This window comes from Mustela nigripes, chromosome 4, assembly GCF_022355385.1.
Source record: "Mustela nigripes isolate SB6536 chromosome 4, MUSNIG.SB6536, whole genome shotgun sequence".
Classification (NCBI taxonomy): Eukaryota; Metazoa; Chordata; class Mammalia; order Carnivora; family Mustelidae; genus Mustela; species Mustela nigripes.
In genome coordinates this window covers 184,410,409-184,431,262 of record NC_081560.1, presented here as the reverse complement: position 1 = coordinate 184,431,262, position 20,854 = coordinate 184,410,409, and the positions used below count along the sequence as shown (strand labels likewise).

The following is a 20,854-nucleotide window of genomic DNA, read 5'->3' as shown; positions in this document are numbered from 1 at the left end:
TGCTTGGCTGTTTAAAGCCAGTGACTCAAGTGTCTACATCTGAAACCATGAACTTCCTGGGAAATACCTGCTCTCTTCAGTGGCTACCAGTCCATAGGCTCTGCTCTCTGCTGGTTCGAGGGTCTCCTTATGTACGTGGACTTTGATGGTGACATCACAGAGTGGAGTCGGGGCAGCCGGTGACTTGCCAGGGCCCCTGGGCCCCCGACAGCAGTCTCCTGAGGACCAGACTCAGTGACTCGTGCCGTGTGACACTGTTCACACAGCCTCCTCCCCTTGTCATCTGTTCCAGCGGCTGATGGGGGTCCGGAAAATAGCAGGGATGAACTTGAACTTCGCTAGACTCGTGTCTCTTGGCTGTATTGATGGTGTGTGTGGCGTTGTTTTGTATGAGATCTGAGCTTGTGGGATTCGGTCGACCCCAATTCTTCCTACATTTGGGAGTTTTAAGGGATGTGGGAAATCAAATGGGATTTTGGTCTGTGGGAGTTTGCACCTTTGCCGGGTGAAACTCAGCCCCACGTCTCCACGGGAGGGGCCTCTGGGGCATGGTGCTGGGCCCCAGATGTCTGTGTGGGGCACAAAGATATGTGCACACAGATGTCTGTATGGGGACGGGCCGCCTCCCCATCTCTGAGAGGCGGAGTAGCCCCCCCTGCTCCGCCCTGACTGGTCATGTCCCACCAATGTCTGACTGCAGCTGAGCCCAGAGAGGGACTTGCTCCTACCTGTTTGGATACTTCCTTCCTAGCTTGGATTATCTCTCTGCTATGCTTTCTTTGTGGGCTTGAGGCCCAGAATCAGACCTGCCACTCAAAGATAAAAATGATCCTGCTTTAATCATTTGAATTTGTGTTTTTAATGAAAACTTTGCAGTTATTCACAAGGTCTTATTTTTTTAAAAGATCTGTTTCCTCTGTCTTTCTGGCTTTTTTTTTTTTTTTTTTTTTTTTTTTTTTTTTTTTTTTTTTTTTTTTTTTTTTGTTTTTTTTTTTTTTTTATTTTTTTTTTTTTTTGGTATTTAAGACTATGGCCATCAAGGCATTGATATGAAAGCAGAATTTTTTTTTTTATAAGAGCACAGCAATTCTGTTTCAACTGATTTAGAAGACATTAAAATGTATGTGTTTTGATCTTCTTTTCCTGGATTAGAATATGAAGGATCCGTTGTTGCAACAGACAGCAAAGCAAAGTAATTCATTCTGATGGCATTTCAGCGAGCCAGCCTTCTAGAAGAGGCCAGAAGGAGGCACGGAGCTGAGCGAGACAGAACAGAACAGACCAGAGACCTACCTGATGTGTCAGCAAAACCCGGACCCAAAGAGCAGGAATGCTAGTAGGAATGGGAATAGTAGTAACGGGGGCGATGTGCTGTCGTCTAGTCGAGGACGTAGGGGTGCGCCCGGCCCCTTGCGCAGCACCGTCCGTGGATTCTCTCAGTCCTCCCTCCTCCCTTCACTTCGGTTAGACTAGACATTGTCATTATCATCTCCGGTTCCCGGATGGAACTGAGGTGAGCTTGGGGTCAGGCCTTGGAGCCAGAACCAGAGCCCCAGCCAGCTGGATGGGCCCTGTGCTTGTGACCACCACCCGGCTCCTGAGCAGGGGGCACGCGGAGCCGCTCATCCGTGGAGCCTCTCGCTGCCACCCTTGGCTCTGCCTGTGGCCCCTGGAGCAGGTGAGGACAGGAGGCAGCGACTCCCGGAATCATCCAGATGCTCCTTTTTTGCTTCCATTATTCTAAGAACTCAGGCGAAGGTTCTGGGAGCTTGGACGTTCAGTATCTGGCTAATTGCTTCATTTTACAAGTTTAGATGCAACTTTTAAGGAAATTTGAAAACTTGGGGCTCCTGAGTGGCTCAGTTGGTTAAGCGATGCCTTCAGCTCAGGTCATGATCTTGGAGTCCTGGGATCGAGTCCCACACCTGGCTCCCTGCTCAGCGGGGAGTCTTGCTTCTCCCTCTGACCCTCCTCCTGTCTCATGCTCTCTCTCATTCTCTCTCTTTCTTTCAAATAAATAAATAAAACCTTAAAAAAAAAGTGGAAAACCTGACTCTACTTGGGGGAAATGATGTCACCATGTATCTAATTTTGTCTCCCCGAATTCCCGACAGCCGAGGCTTCCCGTTCGGGCTCAGCTGCCCAACACGTAACATCCTCCCTTGGCCCTCCTTGTCAGACTCGAAAGTCACCTTAGGTTTTGGGGCAGCCTGACCGACCTTTACCTGTGAGACGAGAGCTTCAAACCAGATGGTGTCACAGGAGTCCGGCGCTGTGCTGGTGGCTTCGGCGCCCGACGGGAGGGCAGGTGTTAGAAGGTCCGCACAGACAGCAGCTCTGGTCTGCCTCCCTCCGCCCGGCCCAGCCCCGGTGACAGAGCAGCTGGGGCTGAACGAGATGCTGCCATTTCCCTGATGTGAATGGAAATGACCAGCCAGAGCATATCCATAAAAGATAAGCATCTTAGAGCTTCATGCTACCTCTGAACAATGTTCCTAATTTCTTCTTTGAAATCTCCCAAGAGGATTTTAAAGAGGCTTGAAGTAGGCTGCTCGCAGGAGTCCTGGCACGGTGGCAGGTCCTCGTGTGAGTGCGGAATGTGGGGTTCGGACGGCTGCTGTCGCGTCGCCGGGGCTGGGGGCCTGTGGGCCCAGTGACGCTCGGAAAAGGCCAGCCAGTGACTCTGGGATGTGCAAACAACTCCTCTGCACCAGCTGCAAAGCCCCTTTGTGGGGTGGCAGGCGGGGGGTGGGGGCGAATGAGGCAAAAGCAGGGGGCTGAAGCCGAGGTGTGTGCTAACGCAGGCTCTGTGTCCAGAAGGCCCTGGAGCGGGGGGGGGGGGGGCGGGGGGAGCCACCCTGAGGAGGGAGGTGACCTGCAGTCTAGGGAGGGCGCCGCCCTGTCCCAGCTGAAGCGGCTGGCCCGTCTCTTCTCCAGGTAGTGAAGTGAGCGCATTTGGCCATCCCCCACACCTCGAGGGTTTGTTCCCCTCCTGCAGTTTAGCCTCGGGTTTTATGGGTTTTACAACTATGACAGCAGAAAGGGTGTGAAAACCTCAGAAACACTGAGTCAGCCACAGACGGTCCAGCCAGGTCCTAACTGTTTGTCCTCAGAAGGTGGAAGGTCATCCCGGTGCAGGGACATTTAGAAAAAAAGATCAGCCCCCATCGCTGTGTGATGTGAAAGTGTCCAGTCGTTTCTCCCAGGCCGTCTGGTGAGAGGAGGCGTGGGTGAGGCCTGGGAACGGAGGCAGAGGCAGGGACAGACACGGCCTGGCGGCCAGGGTGGGAGAGAGCCCCGGGTTCGAGCCCCAGGTCGTGTGAAGCACCCCGGGTTCAACCCCCGTGCCCGTCTCTCTGCCAGAGCCAGTCCCCGCTCACAGGCCCTGCCTGCCCCAGCCCTGTCCCGTGCCACCAAGAATCCTTTAACCCCGAGCTAGTTTCCCCCACCCGTAAAACCCAGTAAGTCCCCCAGATTCATGAAATGGAGGAGCGCATTGAATTATAGAGGGGATTGGTATTTTCTCTCTTCCGAAGTAGAGAATGGGGGGAGGGGAGGGGCCACAGAAGTAAAAAGGAAAGAAAGAAAGAAGGAATCGGGAAAGGTAATCAAAGAAAGGTAATCGGGATCTTTAGTGCACTCTCCCTACTTGACGTTTTTGAAACCTTTTCAAGCCCTTTACAGGAAGGGAATGAAAGCGACCCGGAGGGAGCAGGGGTCTTTCTTTCTTTCCTTTTGTTGTGAACGCAGTCCTGGGATTTGTGGCATTGTGCAGAGAGATGGTGGCATCCAAGTGTGTGCAGAAATTTGCCTGAAAGGGGGTTGTAAGAACTGAAGATGGGTAAAAACGGAACGGAAAAAACAAACCCCTGGCCGCAGATAAGAATCCTATAATTTCCTAAGACGTATCATTTTGTGTGTTCCTAAGCATGAAAGCTAATTTAGAAAAACGAGGGTTGTACTTGACATTGGAGGGAATGAGATGCCGTCGCAGGCCCCAGTGGCCTTGGCTTCTGCTCCCGAGGAACTGGGGCAGTGGGGGCGGCTCTTGAAGGCGTTAGGAACCTGATGCCGAGGGGGCCCGGGCCAGCCCACGGTGCTGTGGTGGAAGCCTGTGCCCACAGCCGGCCCAGCAGACACCAGGAAGTGGGTTGACATAAGGACTCATCCTAGAGAGGCAGAATTTCACCGTGCAGAAATTTGAGTTCTATTTTAAACACTACCACCCCCTGCATTTATTGGGAATTCTCTATTTGCGATGTGCTGTATTTTTATATGTCTCCTGCCTCCTGCCTCCCTTTCTCATATTCTTCCTTTAGGAAATAGTGGTACGAGTGAATGAAGAGGCATTCTAGCTGCCGTGGAGATCCGGTACATGGTCAGGGTCGGGGCAGCCCAGGAAGCACACACAGATGGGAGCTGGAAGGGGTTGGATGGATGAGCGTGGGGTCCGATTTGGTATGGGGTCGATGGAGGTCCTCGGCGGACATCTGAAGGGTGACCGGAGTTCGTGAGCCAGTGGTGTTAGGGGAGGTGGTAGGTGGCCTGGGGAGCTGAGGGGTGGCAGTGGGATAAACGGTAGAGGGGTGGAGGGGGCACCCAGGGCTGCTGTTTCTCCCATTGTCTTCCTATAGCATGGTGGGAGAGTGCGTGATGTCCCCCATTTACAGCCCAGTGGCCCAGAGCTCCGAGGTTAGGTGGCCTGCCCCAAGTCATCAGCTGGTGTGGTTATTTCAGGATCTGGTGGTGTCCCTGGGCTGCAGGTGCCACCAAGCCCCGTGCTCTGCTCAGCCCCTCATGCTTTCCTGTGGACTCCAGGTCCAGTGCTTGGGCTTTGGTTCCACAGCCTCTCCTGGGCTTTTGCAGGGATGAGGAAAGCATCACGTAGGCCCTCGCGTTGTGTAGAAGAAAAATTCTTACTGACTGTGAGCATGAGCAGCCTCGAGGTCTGAACAAGTGTGTGTTTTAGCCAAATATTTATTTTGCTGAAACAGAGACCAGAAGACTTCTTGATAGCGAGTCAGCCATAAGGACTTCGTTAAAGTCATTTTTTTTTTTTTTTTAAGTTGAGACTTTTTTTTTTTTCTCTGCAGACAAGTCCTGACCTTTATAACGAGGCCTGAAGGCTTCCCAGATCTTTATGAAAAAGATTCCACTCTTCTCTGGGTCATTTGACCAGGTTGCTTTGTTAACAACCTTTGTTGTTGGGGTCCAGAGACCTGAGGGTCCAGAAGTGTCTCGCAGCCCGGCTGGCTGATTTCCTGCGCAGTGTAGTTCCCTTCTGTCTCCCTGTCCTGCTTTCCCTGCTTGCGGAGAAGAGGCCTCTCTCCCGGGCGAGCAGCAGCCCCTGTTCGCCAGCCAGACGGGCAGGGAGGTGGCTTGCGAGAAACGGAGGTGTTCTAGGAGGACGTAACCTGTTTTGAAACTTGGAGGGTTGTTGAAAAATAGAGGCCGCTCAACACTTCGAGAGTATCTCTGCTTCATGGAGAAGAGAATTCCTTGTCCGTGGCTCGGCCGTACCCACGTTCCGTGTCTGGGGGAGATACTCGTCTAGATAACACCTGCTTGACCTGTTTCTTTTACTGAGTTGGGGCTGCGGATCCGAGAGTGCAGGGAGATTACCTGAAACGGGTTTCTTCAACCTCTAAAGGAGGCTTTGAAACCACTAACTTGATTGACTTGAGTGACTTGATTCCTTCTGGGGGGTCTCTCCGCCCATCCGAAAAGCAGTGCTCGTCTCCGGGGGTCCTGGTGGCACTGGGGTCTTCGTCATCGTGTCACCATGGGCAGGGCTCCCGTGCAGGCCTATTTCGGGCTCTTCAGGCCTGGCCCTGCAGCTTTCCTCCTTCCCGCCTCGCAGCCGGACTTGGCCGGGTCTTCACACACAGTCTGGCATCCCTCCCCGCCGAGCCGGGATCCCCGCGGCAGTGGAGGGAGGGAGAGGAGGAGGAAGGTGGCTTGGTTGCTGCTCCCTGGGCGCCGGGTGCCAGCAGCTAGCACCCCGCGTGGATTACCCCCGAGTGCCTGGGGCGGTGTGGCAGCCGCGGCCGGCGTCCATTCTCCAGGTGAGCAGACTGACGTCCAGAGGGGGAACAGCGTGCCCAGGGGCGCACAGCGACCAGATGGGCATGTGTGTGTGTTCACATACATTTTCGTCTTTTTTCTCTGCCGCTACGTTCTTCTTTCCACGAGGCCCGTGGGCCCATTCGATGCCTGGGTGCTCCTATGACGCGGGGTCCTGGGTCTTCATCGTCGAAGTCTCATTTGGCATCAGCACACAGCACAAGGCAGTGTCCTCCAGGGTCTCCTTTTGCTCAGGGACCCCTGGTGCTCTTTTGGCCAGTGCGCCGGCAGGATTGTAAATTATAAATGAGCGTACCCGCTCCGGGGTTTCCACAGCAGTGGTGGGAAGGCGGGGCGCACTCCGAGGCCCACGTCATTCTGAGGTGGAGATGGGATTTTTTTTGTTTTGTTTTGTTTTAAATGACAGTGGAGCATTATGGTCAGTCCAGTGGGAAGACGCTGTCCATGCAGAGGTAACTTGGGAAATGCCGAGATGAAGTGGGGCTTGCGTGTAACGGCCCGTTGGTGCTGTGCACAAAGCCCTTTGTGCCGCCAGACTCTGCCCTGAGGGGCCCTGTGGCCTCTGTGCCGTCCCCGCAGGCCACCCGAGCTGGGGATGGGGACAAGAGTGCACTCTTTTCCCACAGAAGGGGAAACCAAGGCTCAGAGACAAGAACCCCTATCTTGGGGGTCTTGGCCCGGTCCATTTTCCACTGGTCATGCCATTTTATTCCATAGTTATGATTTTTTATTTCATCTTTACTATCTTTGTGGTGACAAAAGGAATGCTTGTTCTATGTGAGGAGACTTGGAAGGCAGATGGAGACGTGTAAGTGGAGAGCAAATCCTTCCCACAGTGCACCCCCCGGCTGGCGTGAGTGTGCGTGTGCAGAGACAGGCAATGTGGGTTCAGATTGTGTTTGAACCCAGCTCTGTGTCTTATTGGCTGAGTGATTTAGGATAGGAGACATCACTGCCCAGAGTCTCAGTTTTCTTATCTGCAAAATGGGGCAATTACATGTACCTTTAGCACAACCTCGTCATCAGGGGAGATGGGAGGCAGCACAGTGCCCGCCACAGAACAGGTGCCCGTTCCTGTGGGTTCTCCTCCCCCTGCCCGATGGCAGTGCTTCTCAAACTCACCTCCAGGGCACCCTGAAGGCAGAAGACTATTCCCAGTGAGGTGCCCCAGCTGGCGCCAAGCAGTATGCAGACGGCAAGGCAAGCTGTGACTCTGGGCAGATTCTGTAGCACTTAGTGATAAATCTGAGCTTAACTTTACTTAAAAACAATGCTTTTTATGTTGGAAATGTTTATATATTTTGAACATGGGGGCTTCAAATTGTCTTGTAGCTTCCTGCAACCCTTGGCGCACCTGCCCACGCCCCTGGGGGCTGGTGTACCCCCATATCCCTGGGGGGCTTGTGAACCTCCCCACACCAGTGGGGTCCGTACACCCAAGCTGGGATTGGTGCTGGAGTGGTCCTCGCCTCTTGCCACAGCTAGTAAGGGCCAGGCCCGTGGGCCGACAGTGAATGTTCATTGCCTGCAAACAACACCCTGGAGAAATCCATCTCACCTTGTCCTAAAACACTCCCTTGGACATGGTGATCCCATCAGATGGTTCACTCGTCTCATCAAAAAGAAATAAATTCGAAAGAAGTGTTTTCAGGAGGTTCTTTGTATTCAAGGGTTAAACAGATTCTTATTTTGCTTATCTTTGAAAATAAAACAATGTTTAAAACTATTCAGATCAGCAAAGCCATCTGGTGGGGAGTACGCAGCTGCTCTCCATTCAATTGTGCTGCCTTTAATTTATTCATTGAAGGGTGCCGCTGTACATCTGCAAAAATCCTTATTTGCACTTGGTTTTGAACATGTGAGCTATGTGTCTATGCGAGACCTCCCTCTTCTTCGCCTGAACTGAAGGACATCTGGGTTGGCTCTCCCCTCTTCCTGAATTCCGGTCCGAGCCGGCAGGAGGGTGCTGGGGACTCAGCTGGGGCAGAGCCACCTGGCTCCTTTAGGCCCTGAGATGTCATCTCTGTGCCTTATACTTGGAGCTGTGGCTACTTTTCATTCACTTTGCTGTTTGTGTTAAGGGAACACTGTTGAGTGGCAGCTAGAACCTGGCAGGTGCTGGAACCCTTGAAAGTGTGCAAAAAGAAGAGTTAATAGTATATCGCATAGCTAGGTTCCTGATTACTGCACCATGTGCCGTGTCTGCTTTGGGAAGAAGAGGATGAGGGTCTGAGTGGTGCCGGGGTTTGCCTCCAGTCAGTGGCTGATTAAGGGGCTCAGCAAGTGCTCTGCCCAGGCCTACTGATCCCCAGGTCTGCTGTCTCTCTACTCTATGTCATAGGGAGGAGGAGGGATGCAGCATCCCGTTCTCCGGGCTGCAGTTTCCCCATCTGTGAAGTGGAAATGCTAATCAAGCTTGCCATGATGTATAAACAGGGTGATTTGAAAAGTTCCAGCCTGGTGTCTGGGCAAAAGGAAGCCCTACTAAGTTGGAGCTCATGTCACTGGTATTGTTGTCACTACGTGGCTAAAGCTCTGTTCTGGGTTTGCTTCTTCACTTATTAACTTAAAAAAAAAAAAAAAAAAAACAAGAAAGAAGACTTAGTGTGTACCCATCCAGTGCCAGGCACAGTAGATACCGAAGCTTGTGTGGGAGCTCTGCACTGATTGGAATTCGGGGCTGAGCATCCCTGACTCTGCCCTGAAGAGCTTACAGGGAGACAGGGTGGTGGGTTGGCCGATGGCTGCTCTTACAGAATCTGGCGGCCTCAGTTTCTAAGCAGGTTTCTCCCAGAGCCGCTATCTTACCTGACGGTGCGGTGTGGGAGCGAGGTCATGAGCTCTGCAGCCAAACAGGCCTGCAGTTGCATTTTGATCCTGCTGCTGGCTAGCCATGGTGGGGCTCTAAGTATGCGTTCATGCCAACTGTGCCTCAGTCTCCCCTATGTAACACAGAGGTCGCAGTGCTGACCTCAGAAGATTACCATCAAGAAGGGAACCCACGTTAGGGCACCTGGGTGGCTCAGTTGGTTGAGCGTCTGATTTTGATTTTGGCTCAGGTTGTGATCTCAGGGTTGTGAGTTGAGCCCCGTATTGGGCTCCGCGCTCAGTGCAGAGTCTGCTTGAGATTCTCTCCCTCTCCCTCTGCCTCTCCCTACCCATGCTTTCTGTTTCTTTAAAAAAAAAGAAAAGAAAAGAAAAAGAAAAGAAGGGACCTCACATGGTGCATTCATCTTCTGGGGTCCCTGAAAACCGTATTTTGGGTCTGCACAAAGGGTGATATTTAAGTTTGCGTTTTGAATGCCTTAACACAGACTAAACTTTGTTTCCTTGAAATTCTTTACCTTAGGCAACTGTCATTGCTTTCTTGCCAAGGGGCATTAGGCGCTCAGGTTTCGCAGCAGGTTGTAGAAGCTTATCTCCAGTAGGTTCTACCTTAGTAGAAAACCGCTGTCGGTAGATCTATGAGTCTGAGTGGGAAATCTAGTACCTAAATCTAGTGTGGATTTGCATTACCCCTGGCAGTAAGCAAATGAACCATCGGAAATCGTTTTCCCTCCCAACTGGTTTCAGAAAAAGAAAATTGTCAGCCGTGTCACAAAGACCTTGCACATCTTGTACACATTGAAGTCATCGTGTGATGCAGCAGCATGAGCATCAGAGTCTCCTGTCCACCCTTCCCTTCTGAGAAAATCCTCTTGTGCTGCACGTGGCAGAGAGACAGGGCTGTCTGGCTTTGACCGTATCGGAAAGCCACCAGCTCAGAGGAATATTAAAAAGATCCCATTCGGGACGCCTGGGTGGCTCAGTTGGTTAAACCTTTGTCTTCAGCTCAGGTCATGGTCTCAAGGTCCTGGGATCGAGCCCTACATCGGGCTCTCTGTTCAGCAGGGAGCCTGCTTCCTTCTTTCTCTCTGCTGCCTCTCTGCCTGCTTGTGATCTCTGTGTGTGTGTGTCAAATAAATAAATAAAATCTTAAAAAAAAAAAAAAAAGATCCCATTCTTTCCCCTCCTCCCCCAGCCTTCAAACGGCAGAGATCCGTGGGTCTGCGTCCCTGTCGTGAGGCGCCTCTCTGCTCCGCAAAGCAGAGCTGGTTCTCCTGGGGTCTGCAGACTCTTGGGGCTGGTGGGAGTGGAGCGTGGGGGGCTGGGGACAGCCCTTGAAATGGGATATGTGATTCTGAGTGTGGCCATGTTTCTGGAGATGGTGTTCTAGACTTCGATGGAATGTTCCAGAAGTCCTGTATTTCACATGTTTGTTGCCTCAGCAAATGCAATCGGTGCTTGATAAATATGTGCTTAAGGGTGTGGGCTAAGGAGAAAACACTTTTGTGTCTTTTGAGCTAATTGTGCAGCTTTTTAAATTTTGCCTAGCGTAAAGGAGGTATGCCCCAGCTTCTTAGTGCTTGCTACAAGACCACTGGCTTCTTAGCAGCCGTAGAAGACATAAAAATGATGCCAGTGGGTCTGTATCAGGGAAATGGTCCCTTCAAATCCTACACCTGTGAGTGTCTGGGCTGAAAGAGGTCGTGCCGGCTCCAGGTTTTACCTACAAGGAAACAGGCCCAGACTTATGGTGACTTGCCGTGGGTGACCAGCGAGGTTAGTGACCAGGACTGGAGGGAGAACATGCTGGGGAGCACTCGCTCAGGGGCCCCTGCACTAGCTTGCTGCCTCATTGGGAAGGTGGCACTTTTGTGGCTATAAAATTTCAAAGCACAGAGTAGAGGTTCCAGTCTTTTCCCTTTGATGCGCAAGAACAAAAGGGGCTTCCGTCTGCCTCCCCGCCCTATGAGGCCCTTTCCATTCCTCCCTGCTGTCTTAGCTTCGGCGTTCTGTGAAGGGACCAGCCTCCCCGACCGTCCGCTGCCCCACACTTGGCACCAGGCCAGCCTCTGCAAACCTGGTCCCTATCCCGCCGCCACCCCCCCGCCACTCCCTGTCCTCCCGTGGTGCCCGTCATACTTTGCAGCTACAGAAGAGGCGCCTGCAGGATGAATAGGGTCTGAATTCCAGAGTCTGAAATGAGACCATTTAAGACTCGAGGCCGACAAGGTCACTGAAGGAGGTACCTGCCTTTCCCCACCATGGCCACCTCCCACACGTCCAGGGCCGCCTGTCCTGTATCTCTGTGCAAATCTGTTCTTTAGAAGAGAGTTTCTGAAGGGATGGGAAGGGGCTGGGAGGAACGTCCAGACTGTCCGAGGCCAGGCTAGGGTGATGGTGGGCAGGGCTCCCCGTTGATGAGGTGCGAGGCGGGGTTGGGGGAGACAGGGGTCAGGGCGCTGGCTCTTTACGAGGAGCTGCGTGTCCTTGGGGAAGTACAGAATCCCACTGGGCCTCGGTTTTTTTGTCGTGAAATGCCTGGAGGAGCAGGTATCTGCGGTTTGGACTCCCTGGAGTCCGTCCGGGTGGTGACCTGGGGCCCGACTGCCCCCCGTCCTTGCGGTGTTCCAGGTCTCTCATAGCCTGAAGGACTCCACAGTCAAAGTCCCCAGGAACCCTCCACCAGTTCCTTTCAGCTCTGACCTCCCATCCGTAAAGCCGTTAGCTGAGCCCAGCCCTTTAGACCTTTGGCAACAGGCCCGTTTCTGGAAGACTGACCCTTCGTGGTAAGCACTGAACAGGTTATGGATGGAGGAGTCTTGCGAAGGGGCTGAGCTTTTCCCAAGTAGCACCTCCAGCTGTCTTAGACTCCCCAGGGCTCCCCATTTTGGTGTCCAGGGCACCCGAATAATCCCAGTCAGGTCTGCTTGTTAGCATCTCATTTCTGCCGTAAAACTGGGCTGTTCCCTCCTCCTTCTCTGTGCCGCCGCTTGCTGCCCCTGCTTCTTTGCATTCATTGTTTCAGATTAGTTGCAGACAGGAAAATAGGACACCTGTGCCTAGCATTCTGTATACATCGTAGGCAAGTCGGCCTGGAGCAAGGGCCTGAGAGCTTCTCCTAGAAGAATGCAAAGAACACCCGTACTAGGTCTGCCAGGTGCCAAATGCCGGATGAAGCTTTTTATATCTCCTATCTCATTTCCCCTTCACATCCACGTGAGGTGACACAGATGGTTTTGCTCCCATTTTACAAATGAAGGAATAAAGTCATAGGATGGTCAAGTCATTTTCCTGAGATCACACAGCTGGCAGGGAGAGGAGTCGATGGAAATGCAGGTCTGCCTCACTCCAAAGCCTGTCAACACTTTGGATTGGTCAGAAAACATTTTTGCTACATCCCAACTTTCTACCGAGTTGGGAATCATGCGGCCTCTAGACCAGATGCAAGGGAGGCTGGCTGTATCCTGTGGAGATCCGATCACAGAGGAAATGCCTGTTTCTTCCCTGTTTCGTGGGACGTAAGACTACATACTGTATGGCATGAAAAATAGTTATTATTAACAACTATGTTGATAATGAATTTACAATATAGTCAAGGATGCTTTAAAACTAGTTTTTAAGAACTGCCCGTGTTCTCGCTGACACACATTTTGGGCACACCGGGAAGACCCTGCAGGTCGCACAGTTTGAAACCCCTGTTTTAGACAAAGCACAGATGAGGTGTCTCTGTCATCGCGGAAGGGGCAACCTGGCAAGGACATCCTAAGGACTAGGCTCTAGGAAGGGCTTTGCTCAAGGAAGCACTGAGGAAATCACAGCGGACCCAGAGCGAGGCAGGGAGTAAGGTGTCTTTATCAGGAAGTGGGGAGAATGGGGTCAGTAGTCCAGATAACAAAGGAGAACAGCTGAGGTTGTCATAAACCCACATTTTGCCAGAAAGTGACCTGGTGCATGACATTTGGGCAGTTATGTCTTGTTCGAGAACAGCTGCCATCTGGGTTTCCACCACTGTTTTGGCGTATCTGCTTTTGGCATTAGCCAAGGGGTTCTATTAGGCAAAAGCATTGATTCAGTTGGGTCTGGGTCTTTGGATGAATTGCTTTGGCCTCAATCGCTCATGATTCACTTTGCTCATATAAACACACTTTTTGGAACTTAAAAACAGAAAACTATACCGGTTTAACTTAGTAACACCTAGTGCTTATAACCTGTGGAAGAGTGTATCGGTTAGCTTCTATCATGTACCAAGCCTCCCACCCGCAAGCGCCGCCAAGCCACCATGTTGTTCCCATGGTGACGGCAGAGGTGCAGAGGGTGAGTGGGTACATGTGATGAGTCTCAAAGCCTGGGCTTGGGACTAGCATGTTGTCACTTCTGCCTCATTCCATCGGCTGAAGCCAGTCTCTACACTCAAGCTAAGGGGCGGAGACTTGTATCCCTGTCTTGTTGAAGCGGCTGCACAGTCATTCATGTGAAGGAAGGCAGACTGCAGGGAAACAGGACAGGAGAATTAGAACGATTTGCTCAATGTCAAAGCTGCATCTCCCACCTCCAGCACCCAGGCTCCAGTTTTGTGTGTGATCTGTTACTGTCAGGGATTTCTTTTGAGAATCCAGAGGCCCAGATCACTTCGGGGACTTGCCTAAAGTCTCCAGGTGGATACCGCTTTGGTGTCCTGGCCCACAGACCTGCTCACTGGCTTCCTTTTCTGACTATAGCCAGTGAGGATCATTGAGGCTTGTTGTTTTATTCTGGTGATTGACTGCATTGTGATCAAAAGCTTAAAACTCCAGCTATAAGGTTGAAACTGGTCATCTGTTGTTTGTACAGGACTCTCCAGGCTTGCTGTTTCTCACTCTCAGGGACAATCTTCTATCTTTGAGTTAAATATGAGACATGTTCCTTCTTATACTTGTTGATGAATGTTCCTTGAAGAAATGTATTTCCATATGCGTAGCCCAAAGAGAAATGTCAGCAGTTAGACATGCTAATCAGAAGAGAGCCTTGTGTTTTAGTAAAGGTCACTTAAGACCCATCAAATTTTTTTTCCCTTAAAACATTCAAGTAAAATAATGTAATTAGCTATTTTTTTTCCTTTCTCCTCCCCGAGGGCAGATGTAAATGGTCTACCTAAATGAAGCTATTTATTTAAATCCATCCAGATTTCTTTTGAAGTTTTGTACATCTTTCTTCTGCTGTATCAGCTCATAGCTACAATAATTTAATAAGTTTTTCCTAGGGTGAAATTGGATGCCCTTTATCGATCTTACACCGAGGGGGCATTCAATTACTTACTCTAAAGTGGTATTTCTGGGTCTCTCAATTACAATTTTGTTATAAATGGCTTGCTAATGATGCTTGGGGTGCATAGGTTAATAGGGGGCATCCTAGCCAAGGCTGGGTAATTGAACGCTTTCTATTTTGGGATCAGTCATCTGATCTTGCACAGGGGTCCGGGTTCCCACACTTGCTGTCTGCCTCTATCGGGCACAGTGCTGAGCTGGGGCTGGGAAGCGAGCTCACTGAAATGTACACCTGAGTACTTTGGTTTAGTACCCGCACAGGCTTGCCAGGGGTCCTGACTCATCTGAGTCGACAGGCACCAAAGTGGGAACATTCCAGACAGGTAAAGCGCAAGGGATGTGTGCTGCTTGTTTTTTTTAAGGAGCACTACCTGAGTGTTCGGTTCCCGTGGCACTGTTCTCAGGACGGTCTGCGGCGTTTGGGAAAGGCCAGTTCAGGAGTATAACAGCAGTCCCTTTTCCCTTCAACACAGTCATATTAATTCAATTTTTCTTCACTGGATTATGTTGGTTAATACGTCTTGTAAAGGTCCTTTTGAGAGAATACGTGGCGTGCATGCTTTTTTGCACTTGGACAAACGTCAGCCTGAACTCCTACCTTCCAGACCCTACAGGATTTGGCTTCTGGTTCCTAGCCCCCATCAGTCCCAAAGCCCAGGGTTCTATCCTCCTGGGGGGGGGGTGCTGGGGTTTACTCCCCAGCTTCTGTCCTTCACAGGGTCTTTACTTCTCCTGAGCCCCATGTGGCTGGCTTCCTTTTCATCATTCAGACGTTACCCACCTCCCCCAACTACTGTTCTCTGGACATCCTGCTGCCGGACCCCCTTTCCTGTTGGGATGCAAGTCTCACCTGGGGATGGAGGTCAGTGTACAGAGCACCCCCTGACTACAGCCCCTGACTAGATCTGGGTCTAGTGCTGCATTAGAGAAGGCCTGTCATCGCGGTTTCCTTGTACTTTCCCTTTGTGTTTCCTTCACAGCCTTCATCCGTGCCTGACATTGTCGTGGTCATTGGCTCTTGCCCTGTAGCCCCTAACTCCTGGGAACATACAAGCTCCAGGTGGGGAAAAGCCCCTCTGTCCTGGTTTCTTCTGTACAACTCCCATCCATTCAGCCATGGCTTGGTTTGGAAGCCTCAAAACCCCAGGCCCTGCACTGACAAGGGCCACAGCCGTGTGTGGGATATGGTCATAGGACTTATTTTTAATCGATATCGTCAAGGGGTGTTTCATACTAGATACTGGTCATATGTGTCAGTAAAACTTGTAGGGTAATTTTATATTGTTTCCCCATGACAACAAACTCCAACTCTCCAGACACCAGCTGAATTGCCCTACAATTCAGTTTAGTTCTGATCGTAACTACCCAGAGCTTGCACAGACCCCACAAGTTAAGGGTTCAGACCCCCAGGATTACCCCACTTCAGATGCCGGTTACAAGCCTCGGGGTCTGAAGGCTATCCAGCTTCTGTCTGATCTAGCTGCCAATTCCAAGGTTCCCACAAGGCCCTCCTTAGGCCTGATAATTCCTTATACCCATGCTGAGAATGCAGGAAAATGCCTTATTTACTATTATCAGTTTGTTATAAAGGATACAACTATGGAAGAGCCAGAGGGAAGACACGCCTGGGGCAAGACCTGGGGGGAGGGGCGTGGAGCCACCCTCCCAGCACCTCCACAAGTTCACCAGCTAGAGGGCTCTCTGAATCCTGTCCTTTTGGGGGTTTTTATAGAGGTTCTGTTACATAGGCATGATTAATAAATCATTGGCCTTGACAATTCACTCACTGGCCTCCCTGGAGGTTGGGGAAGTGGGGCTCTAAGTTCCAACTGTCTAATGGAGGCTTGGGCTTTCTGGCCATGAGCCCCATCCTGAAGCTATGAGGGGGGTTTCCCAACAAGAGTCATCTCATTAGCATAAATTCAGCTGTGGTTGAATGGGGCTTGTTATGAATAACAACAAGATGCTCCTCTCACTCCTTCACTGAGGAAATTCCAAGGGTTTTAGAAGCTATTTGCTGGGAACTGGGGACAAAGACCACATGTTTATTTTGTATTCTGTTCCCCTCTGTCTTCCGTTGGCTTTGGGTCTCCATGACCCAACCGCACCTCCAGCACTACCTGCCCCAGGCTTGCCCCTCAGAAGGGATCTGCCCAACAGAAGAACAAACAAGTGAATGAGTTGTCACCCCAGGTCTCAGCTCCCTGTTCTGTGTTAAGAAGTGAGACGAGTAGGTCTGGCCGGAAGGTGCAGCCTGCCCCGGGGAACGAATGTTTGGGCTCACCACGTCCTGGAGCCTGCCTCCCTGTGGAGACTGTCAACTTCCCCAACGACCCAGTTAGTTGGCTTGTAAGAAGAAACCTTTGTTTTTGTTTAGGAATATTTTGCCCATTCTGTTGGGTCCAGATTTTGTACATTCTTGTGTTGGAGCTTCAAAGACTCTGTTTTTTTTCTTTTAAAAAAAATCTAATTAGACTTTCTGCAGCCAGAGGCACAGAAGGGTGTGAACACACTCCCCACTGAGATCCTGGTTGGAACCTCCTTTTAGCCCCACTCGGCCTTGTCTTCAACATGTAAAAAAAATGTTTTCTTGGCTTAGCGATAGGATTTCCAAGTAGGGGATCTTGCCCTTTTGTTTCTTTGGTTTGGAAGAATTGTTTGTACCAAGTGATGGGTCAGAGGTGGTTGAGTGAGTGGGAGGCAGGGATTGGAGCCTTGAGGTTCCTGTCACGTCCCTCCAACTTCTCTCAGAGATGAGTGGGCGGCAGAGCCCCGGGTGTTGGCCTCGTTCCAGAATAGTTTGCTCCCGCACACCCCCACTCCTCTGCTCTTCCCAGAACTGCCTTGACCCCAATCTCGGCCTCCCTTAACTAGCATTTCTCAAGCTGGTGCCTTGTGACATTAGTGAGAATTCCATGGCCAATTATGTTGTGGAAATGTTGCATCTTTTAGCTTTGTCCTGTGGACTCACAGGGATCATCAGCATATTCAAGGCCCCCAAAGTCCTGTTGTAAAGAAGTCTGATTGTGTTCATCTTACCTTTGCCTTGACTAATTTAAGCACAGAGCACATATCAACAAGATGCAGAACATTGAGAGGGAGACATTTTAGGAAGTGCTACTTGGCTTTTTCTTGGTCAGCCTATTTTGATAAAGCAGGGGCCTTTCTGTCCAAGAGAAGGGAAGGTTCCTGCTGGTGAGTCCTCATTGTTCAGCCTTCCAACCAATACGAGCAGGCTTTAATGCAGAGTTAGTTAATCCTACCTTCTCTGGGGACCAATAGGATCGTTTGAGGGCTGTGTGTGTGTGCCAAGTTGGAGGTGAGTCTACGGCCTTTGGGTAACTCTCAAGCCCTAAGGAAAAATAATGGGATAGGATCTCCCATCTTTGATTCCACTTTGAACATTCTTGGCATTCACTGACAATTAAAAAACATAATCTTAATGGTCACTGATGATGCTGTTATGAATGTTGCCTACCTTTTAGGGGATGCAAATAACTATGGGTAGGCATTAAGCAAACTCTTTATGTGCATTAGCTAATTTAATACTGGCTTCAAGCTTGTAAGTGAGGTACTCTTGCCCTGATTTTACTGGGGAGGGAGGCAAAGCTCAGAGACGTTATATGGCCCCCTGGAGGTCCCACAGCTAGTTAGTGGTGGTCTGCCGTTATTGGAAATGAAGTCTCCTTTTTTGCTGTTTTTACAGCATCTACAAAGAAGTGTCATCATTTGGGCAACAATACATTTTCTAACCACAGAATTCTGTTAATGGATTTTTAAGAATCATGTTTTCCCCAGGATGATGAAAGTGAAAAATGATTTCAGGGTCTGAGTGTTATGTTACTCAGGGGAATACAGCACGTTGGGTTTAATTGCTTAATAACTTAAAGTCAAACGTTTTTTTTTTTTTTTTTTATATGATGCACTCTACTGAAGGAGAGAATCATTTCAGTGTTTCTAAATTTTCATTAACTTTTGCCTCCTAAACCGATAATAAAGGTTAGTTCTCGGTAACAGACTATGGGTGCTATTGGGAGAGAGGAAACATATTTTCTCTGCATACTCCTCTCCTCACTGGGCTGCTTCTTGGATATTTTGTGGATTTAAAAGCACGGATACTTAAGTTCATCTCTCAACTTAAAGTCACTGACCGTGCACGCATCTGGGAACGACTACAAAGTCTTGAGATTCGGAGATCGGTACTTAGCTGTGGTGTGGCTGGGCATTAGAGGATCTAGGGGCTGTGCAAAAATAAGGTGTTTGACGGGGAGCTCCAAAAGCTCTCCTTTTATCCCACGTGATTTTCTGTGACCCAGCAGAGAGACTGAAACCTAGGAGTGGAAAAGAGAACTTCTCTCCTGGGAAAGTGATCCCAGGGTTATGGCTATCATCACATCATGTAATAAAACCTCTTTTCTTTGTTGTTCAGGTAATCTGACATTTTAAAGATTTTGCTCCCCCCACCCCCGAGGAGGAAACATTTTAAAGGAGTGTGGGATGTAGAAGAAGAAATCTTCATGGGGCTCTCCAAGGATGGCGTGCCGACCCGTGCCTCACTGAGACCATGAGCCCTTCCGATCTCCTGAGTGTCTCCATGTCCTCCAGTGAGAAATCTTACACTTCATTTTGTGCCATGGGAAAAACCTGAAGGACAGACAGACTCGCTCCCACACTTTGGGGACTTTTTCCAAGCTTGCAGGGCTGCTTACAGAACATGACAGTAGGAGAGCACCTCTTTCTGTTGTCTTTTGGAGTTGAACCAAAGAAGGCCCTTCCTCTTTCTCCAGGGCTTTGGTGCCTGCTCATTTTTATATTCTATTTGTGTCTGTTGCTTGTGCCTTAAGACCATCTTATCTAATCAAAAGACATCCTTAAAGTTTTTCCAGCACTACTTGCACGCATCCGGGCTCCCCAGGGGCTCGCCCATGGCTCTGGGGGCCAGCCGTCCAAGGGCATTACCATGAGGCACTGTATTAATTGCTGCATCCAGTTGTTGCCCAACAACGAGCACAAACAGCAGGTCGGCTGCGGAGGGGGCCCCCTTCACGGTCACCCCGAGTGTCCCGCCTGCAAAGGAGAGAACAAAATTGTGCTCCGCGTAGACGGTAAGCAGATGAACTTGCTTGCTGTCCTCGAGGTGAGGGCCGAGGGGAATGAGAACTGGGGCAGGTTTCTGCGCTTCAAGAAGGGGAAGCGATGCAGCCTCGTGTTTGGATTGATGATCATGACCTTGGTGATGGCATCTTACATCCTTTCTGGAGCCCACCAAGAGCTTCTGATCTCCTCGCCTTTCCATTACGGAGCCTTCCCCAGCAATCCCAGCCTGATGGATGGCGAGAACCCAAGTGACACGAAAGAACATCACCACCAGCCCTCTGTAAATAATATTTCATATGTGAAAGACTACCCAAGCATTAAATTAATTATTAACAGCATCACCGCCAGGATTGAGTTCACGACCAGGCAGCTCCCAGACAGAGAAGATCTCAAGAAGCAGGAATTGCACGTGAGTAGCCTTGTGCTCATCTGGATTGATGGAGGGATGGATTGATTTTTAAAAATAGATGCTTCCTTTTGCTGTCACCATCTTTGGGAAACACAGTGAAGAAAAATGACCAAAAAATTTCTGAGGTGTGCAATGAGGGTAGTTCGACAGCCTCACAATTACGAGGGCACTGGGTGAGGGCTGTGTGTTCACGATGTTTACACCAAGGAGGAAAGTCGAGGTACTGGATGCAAAGCTAGACACACCCAAGAGCCATCGCATCTCAGAATTCCATTGCAGGGACTTGACTCGCTGCCATGGTGGTTCAGCTTGTTTTTGTAGATCACCATCATCCTATTTCTATTGTGCCCTAATTAGCATTTTTGTCTCTAATGGTCATTTAAATACACAACTAGGGAAGAGATTCCAACTGTGAAATTTAATTAGATTGCGGTGCGTGCCGGCGTGTGCGTGAAGGCTGGATTTTGAGGAAGCTTCTGGGCTAAGGAAGAACACGGCCTCGGCCATGCACCACGTTTGGCTTTATTTCAGTGTTTCCCCTTGTCACATGTGGACACCGTAGCGGGGCTCGGGGCATGACCGCGGCCTGGTGAGAACGTGTTTTTGCTAACTCCCCGCCTTCGTCTGTGTCTCCCTCGTTTTCTCTTTCGCTGCAGATGTTTTCGGTAATCCCCAATAAATTTCTTCCAAATAGCAAGAGCCCCTGTTGGTACGAGGAGTTCACGGGCCGCAACACCACCGACCCGTACCTGACCAACTCCTACGTGCTCTACTCCAAGCGCTTCCGCTCCACCTTCGACGCCCTGCGCAAGGCCTTCTGGGGCCACCTGTCGCACGCCAGCGGGAAGCACTTCCGCCTCCGCTGCCTGCCGCGCTTCTACATCATCGGGCAGCCCAAGTGCGGCACCACCGACCTCTACGACCGCCTCCGGCTGCACCCGGAAGTCAAGTTCTCCGCCATCAAGGAGCCGCACTGGTGGACCCGGAAGCGCTTTGGTGAGCGCGACGGGCGGGGCCTGCGTGTGGGCGGGGCGAGCCTTCCTGGCCCCACCTCCTGTCTCTGGCCTCAGTTTTTCAGCGTTGCTTCGCCCCTGTCGGTGGGGGGTGGGCGTGAAGGTGGTGGGGGGGAGGGGAG

At 50.7% G+C, this 20,854-nt stretch overlaps 1 protein-coding gene across 9 annotated transcripts in view; it reads left to right on the top strand.

Annotated features, from left to right (window-relative positions):
- The window catches only part of CHST15 (carbohydrate sulfotransferase 15), a 75,191-nt gene that overhangs the window by 23,528 nt on the left and 30,809 nt on the right, over positions 1–20,854 (top strand). For all 9 annotated transcript variants that reach the window (XM_059398760.1, XM_059398762.1, XM_059398763.1 and 6 more), the window contains 2 exons: positions 18,643–19,719; positions 20,376–20,715. In XM_059398760.1, coding sequence (XP_059254743.1) covers positions 19,174–19,719; positions 20,376–20,715 — 886 coding nt within the window. In that variant the 5' untranslated portion in view covers positions 18,643–19,173. The remainder of the gene's footprint in view (positions 1–18,642; positions 19,720–20,375; positions 20,716–20,854) is intronic.